The 5,829-nt window shown below is 40.8% G+C and overlaps 1 protein-coding gene across 1 annotated transcript; it reads left to right on the top strand.

Moving 5' to 3' along the window:
• The first annotated feature begins 6 nt into the window (after positions 1-6).
• On the top strand, positions 7-3,154 carry LOC103376236 (uncharacterized). Its single transcript, XM_008306611.1, has 5 exons — positions 7-619; positions 826-960; positions 1,198-1,258; positions 2,295-2,419; positions 2,933-3,154. Exons 1-5 carry the CDS (start codon positions 31-33, stop codon positions 2,959-2,961), a joined length of 939 nt encoding a protein of 312 aa, XP_008304833.1. The 5' UTR covers positions 7-30; the 3' UTR covers positions 2,962-3,154.
• Positions 3,155-5,829: the final 2,675 nt, after the last annotated feature.

The following is a 5,829-nucleotide window of genomic DNA, read 5'->3' as shown; positions in this document are numbered from 1 at the left end:
GAAGCTGAAGTTCTGGCTGTAGAGGAAAAGATGCAAGTGAAGAAGACAGAAGAGGATGTTACCATTTTTGAGAATGACACAGAGGCTGAATTGTTAATGGTGGATTCTATTGCTGAGGCAACCGATGCAATAGAAGCTGAGACTGCCATCGTGATGGAGGCCATGTTGGGTTCTGAACAGGGACCAATAAAGTCAACGGATGCTCCCCTCCAGGAGCTGGGACCACGGGATGATGCTGCAGATCAGGAAGCAGATAAAGAGTCAAAGTCACAGGGAGACAGTGTTTTGGAGGCCATGTCTCTGGAGTCAGTGACCTTGGCTGAAGCTGAGGCTTCGTTGGGAACTCTGGAGAGTGAGTCTCTGACTGAAACCACGGGTTATCTGGAGAAAGAAGCTGAAATGCTGGCTGGAGAGGAGAAGATGGAGGTTGATGAAGGAACAGCGTCTAAAGAGGCGACTGAGGCTCTAAACCTTGAACCTCTGTCTCTGCCTGAAGTTGACATTGAAGATCTTCAGACAGATGCAGTGATGGAGGAGCTGCTCTTCGCTGTTCCTCAGCATGCAGCAGGTGGAACGGACCATCGGACCGGTCCAGTTGTGACAGCAAACATTTTGGATGGTAAGTTTGACTCCAACAAGGGGTGAAGAGATATTAGGACTAGGAGGAGGTGATGGCAGACACCACTTACACTGTAAAGTCACTCCAATATTTTGTAAAATACATTTATTTGTTATCTTACCTAGAACTACTGCAAGGAGGTGGTTAGCTTAGCTTAGCATGAAGTCTAGAGTTTGCTGACTGTCCTGTTCCTGGGGTTTGTACAGCAGCTGTCGTCGACACAGCAGAGACGGCTGATCATTCAACTCCTGCTGTTGTAAAGGAGGTGCTGCTGGGACAGGAGGAGGTGGAGGAGGAGGAGGATGCTACAGGGAATGAAGAAGATGTGGTGATGCACAAAGGTAACACAACCACAGGTTGATTTAACCACTGGAGAATCACATTCATACCAGACAGCTGGTCCACACGTCGTCATATCAGCTATTGTCGGCTTTTGTAGAATTTAAACCATGATCTTCTTCAACTTTCTAAACTTAATCAAACTATAGTTGGAGATGCTTAAACAGGATTCAGATGTATACGGTTCAGAAATGTCTGGTAGTCGTTTTAACAGTGTTGTCTTTATGTGTGTTTTTCAGATTTGGACCCAGTCCAGAGACTCTTCTTGGAGAAGATCAGAGAATACAAAAATCTTCGCAGGTAGAGGCAGAAAAAGGGTTCCCATATCATGATACTACCACCTCCGTGTTTCACTGTCAGGACCATGCATCCACTGTGGTGGTCCTGGTCAGGTTCACACCAAACATCTGGACTCCATCTGAGCCCAACACATTTATCTTCACTTGACCAGAGAATGTTCTCCAGCATCCATCAGACTTCTGTTCATCTTCTGCAGCAAACTTTGATGTGGAAGTTTAGTTGTGAGCAGCAGCCAGGTTTAGTTCTGGTCCTCCGTCCATAGAGGTTGATGTTCTGAAGTGTCCTTCACACTGTCTGAGCTTCACACTAACTCTGGTCTCCATTGATAAGCCCTGTGCCAAGTCTGAAGCAGCTGCCTTTGTCTGCTGTTCACAGCTCCATAGTGACAGTAGTTGACTGTCCGTGGAGTCATTGCAGGAGGACGACCACTGCAGCCCTGATCAGAGCTACTATGGCTCCTTCTGGACCTCCTGGTTACTGCTCACACTGGGCTTCACTGGGTTTTAGCTGCTCACTGATCTTCTGGATCCTTTTCCATCTTTGTCAAGTCTCTCAGTCAGATGTTTCTCTTCCTCTGTTCAGGTCTTCTCCATGTGGAGCCATGATGCAGACATAGATAGACACAGTCCATAGGTCCAGAACTGAGAAGGTTCTGCTGTTCTCAGCTCATTGTAGAACCATGTTTATACAGTTAGGCTGATTGGAAACCACAGCTGGATTCAGTTCAGTTTCACTTTTGTTGCTTTGAGTTTCTATTTTGGGGCCTGAATTTTTCCACTGTATTCTTTCTGTTTCATTTTAAATATTGTTGTTATTGAGAGGTGATGGAGTTGAGTTTTCCCATCCTAAATGGTTCATGCAATTTGTCTCATGGTCCATCCACTTACATCTACAGTAGCTAAAGAAATAACAGGCAAAAGCTGCAAAAAACTGACTGAAAACTGGAGGGAAAACGATTTTGACGTGCAGTTTGGAGAAGACTTTGGCTGATTGACAACCATATTCTATTTTAATTTGTCTCGTCTCGGTCGCTCAGGTTGAATGGCGGACTGTTGGAGGAGGAGCCAGATTACAAAAAACACCTGTCAGAGGAGACGGCGAAGCTCCAGAGACTCTATGGAGGAGGAGACCTGACCAGCTTCCCTCAGTTCACCTTCACCGGTGAGAGAGAGATGGAGGAGTTTGCATTTTAAAAAACATAACTTCTGACTCTGGTGGGTCATTTTGGTGACGTTGTTAGACATATAAGCTGCCTTTTAAGCCAGGATTTGGGGTTCGGGGGTCCATAACCAAATTTAGGAGAGTTAATTTTGTTTGGTAATGCTAAAAAAAAAAAAGACTATTAAAAGATGCATTATCTGATTTTGTAAAACCTAAGCTATTGATAGTAATGGCCTCGAAAATCCACCATGCGTCCCTCATGTTCTCCGGTAACATAACGGATCTGACTAATGAGCTTGGTTTTAATTGGCGCAGTGTTTTTCAGTAGGGATGCTTATAGAAACCAATTTATGTGACATTACACTCACATACGGCTCCATCCACTCTGCCGGGGTAATACTTTGTCTGATAATCCAATTCCCTACGGAGCTTATGAACTGTATTTTTATCTCATGATGCTGCAGCTCTATAGAACCACAAACGATTAACAGGCTTGTGCTGTTTTCTCTCCAGAACCTGAACTGGATCAGGACTCCAAGTGATCCACAGACGCTCCTCCTTTCACCTGACGTTTCTCCGACCTCCACCTCCTCCTCGTTTCAGATGCAGCACATGTGAGAACAGACGAGGAGAGGACGGAGCATATACCGGGATGTTTGTGTGCATTTCTGGCTGCTGGTTTGTACTGTGCAATAATGGATTTTATTTTATTAAAGATTCTATATTTTGACCCTTTTCAACAAATTACTTAAAGTCTTTCCAGAGTGTGCCTTTCGATGTTTTAGCTTGAGCTTCACCGTGACTGTATAACTCCTGGTTCAGTGTCTGTAGCTTTAAATGTAGCTGAGCTGCTGCTGGCCCCGCCCCCTTCAGGAAGAATGCTCTCTCTGCATCTCTGATTGACAGCATGAAAAAAAACAGATGACCTTACAGCAGCTTAACAGACCTGAATCAGTGTATGAGACCTGGACTTTCTATCTTTAGCTTGAAAATATAAAATGTGCTGGTCGCTCATCACATCGAAGCTCAAACCATGAAAACCAGCCGGGATCGGAAATACATTTCTGACGAATTTGGAAAAATTACAGACAGGTTTTAGCTCACCTTGAACACTTTTGTGCCATTTCATACAGTTTGCAAGTCTTTTTTTTTAGCTATTTGAAGTCATTTTTGACAAATGTCAAGTCACTTTGGGAGATTTTTGATGAACTCTGTACAGGTTTGTGTTTTGGCTGAGTTTTTGCCATTTTGGATGAAATTTAGGTTAAGACCAGACCACCAACAGTTCAGCTCCTCAGATGCTGGCAGTGCATGAAGACTCTTGTGTTCACTCTTGCAGCCAACAGCAGAACATTTGGTGAGTTTTGCTCGTGGTTCAGACATTTTAGAGTTTAGCAGAAGCAGCTGTAGAAAGTAAATAAACCTGGTGGTATATGAGGCAGCTGCTCATTCCGATTGGTTCAACTGGAAGCTGTTAGGGGCGGAGCTACACTGAGCTGGATGACTATTGACTGGAACGTAGAAACTGAACAGAATTGTGACTGGCTTCTAAAGCTGGGAGACTGTCTAGTTGAGGAAATGCTAATCTTAGACCGTTTTAAGATTGTAAAACACAATTAAAGTGGATTTCCACCACATGGGACCTTTAAAGCAGCACCTTAAAAAGAGCAAACCTGTTTTTTCTGGTGTTCAGGACATGCATGAGCTCCGTCACAGCATCATACAGCAGTTAATGCCTCATTGAACAGCAGGTGGAGCTGTCAGAGAAGCATCTCTCTATTCAGCTTCATTATCTCCAGTCTGCCTCCCTCGTTCTCCGGGTTCTCTCTCTGCTACCTGCAGCTGCGAGTTATATTTGTCTGAACATTCAGTCTCTCTGCATCACTGCCGGCTGTGTGCTGCGGTGACAGATTCAGTCTTTGCCAAATCAAATCCCCCCTCAGTCACGACTCTGTCATAGAGAGGGTGTGAGTCACAAACACACATTCATGCACCAGAACAGCAGCACCAGCACCAGAGCGCGTTCAAAAAGACAAAAAATGTGCATGTTTTCTGTTTATTGGTAACGCTAGTCACGTCTGAGTGATAAATGACTGTAAAATATTATGTGGAATACCTCGGCTGTGTGAAGTGCAGAAAGACATGCACCAGGAAAAAAAAGAGCACAGCACAACAGCACATCCCAGTTTTTTTTTTAAATGTCACTTCTATGATATGTGGCTATGTAATTTGGAGAAACGTGCATTCGCTTGATAACTTGGCATCCAAAAAATGCAAAAAAAACAATTAAAATTCTATTAATTTATTTTGGTCACATCTGAGCAACAACTACATTTAAAATATTACTTGGAATAATTTGGCTTTGTGAAGTGGAGAAACACACACCTTTTTTTTTTTTTCTTAAATCACCAAAAGAAAATGTTTTATTTCTGTTTGTGAAGACGTATGCATAACTCACCAGAAAAGAAGCACAAAAATACATCAGAAAATGTGTATTTTTTTCTATTTATTTGTTATTTTAGTCATATCTTTGTAATTAATGTAAAATAGGATCACGAATAATTTGTAAACTGGAGAAACACACATACACACCGACCTATCAGGAAAAGCGCATAGAACCAAATTACATTCCAAAAAAAAGCATTCCAATTGACATTGACTTTTAGTCACATCTGAATAATAAATAATGTAAAATAATATCTTGAATACTTTGGCTGTGTAAAGTGGACAAACATTTTCCATTTATCATTTATTCAAGTCACATCTGAGCAATATATAAACATTATTATAATATTACAAATATGATTTGGCTGAATTGGACTGACATACATTTGTGCTACACAAAAAAGAATACAGCATCAAAATACCTTGAAAATAATTTTTCTATTTGTCACATTTTACTGATAAATGAATGTTAAATAATTATGTATGTTAATTCAAACTGAGAAACACACAAACACAGCAGAAAAAAATGTGCAAAAAAAAAAATCCTTACAAAAAAGTGCAAAAAAGAAATAAATCAAAATTACAATTTCGAATCAGAAATGTTTTCTTGATCCCAGAGGAGAAACTGCTGGTGCTACAGTTACTCCCACTCCAAGTCAAGAAATATAAACAGTTCATAAACACAAGTACAAAATAGGAAATAAAAATAGAAACATAAGCACAAATATATGAGCAAAAATATAAACATGAGTAGAAAAATATGTCCTAAAATATAAACATCAGTATAAATATATGATTTTAAAAAAATAGAAACGAGTGGAAAAATATGTCCTAAAATATAAACATAAGTATAAATATATGAGAAAAAAATAGAAACGAGTGGAAAAATAAGTCCTAATACAAACATAAGTAGAAACAGGATTAGCATAGATGTGCTGTCATTGCACAGAGGCAATAAATGTATA

This window comes from Stegastes partitus, unplaced genomic scaffold (genome assembly GCF_000690725.1).
Source record: "Stegastes partitus isolate 25-593 unplaced genomic scaffold, Stegastes_partitus-1.0.2 Scaffold3727, whole genome shotgun sequence".
Taxonomy (NCBI): Eukaryota; Metazoa; Chordata; class Actinopteri; family Pomacentridae; genus Stegastes; species Stegastes partitus.
The sequence above is the reverse complement of the archived record's forward strand: the minus strand, read 5'-3'. Positions and strand labels throughout refer to the sequence as shown.

Coding starts and splice junctions, on each gene's coding strand:
- LOC103376236 (XM_008306611.1), top strand. CDS start 31: ATGCAAGTGAAGAAGACAGAAGAGGATGTTACCATTTTTGAGAATGAC. Junction 961..1,197: donor AGATGTGGTGATGCACAAAG/GTAACACAACCA, acceptor TGTGTTTTTCAG/ATTTGGACCCAGTCCAGAGA. Junction 1,259..2,294: donor GAATACAAAAATCTTCGCAG/GTAGAGGCAGAA, acceptor TCGGTCGCTCAG/GTTGAATGGCGGACTGTTGG.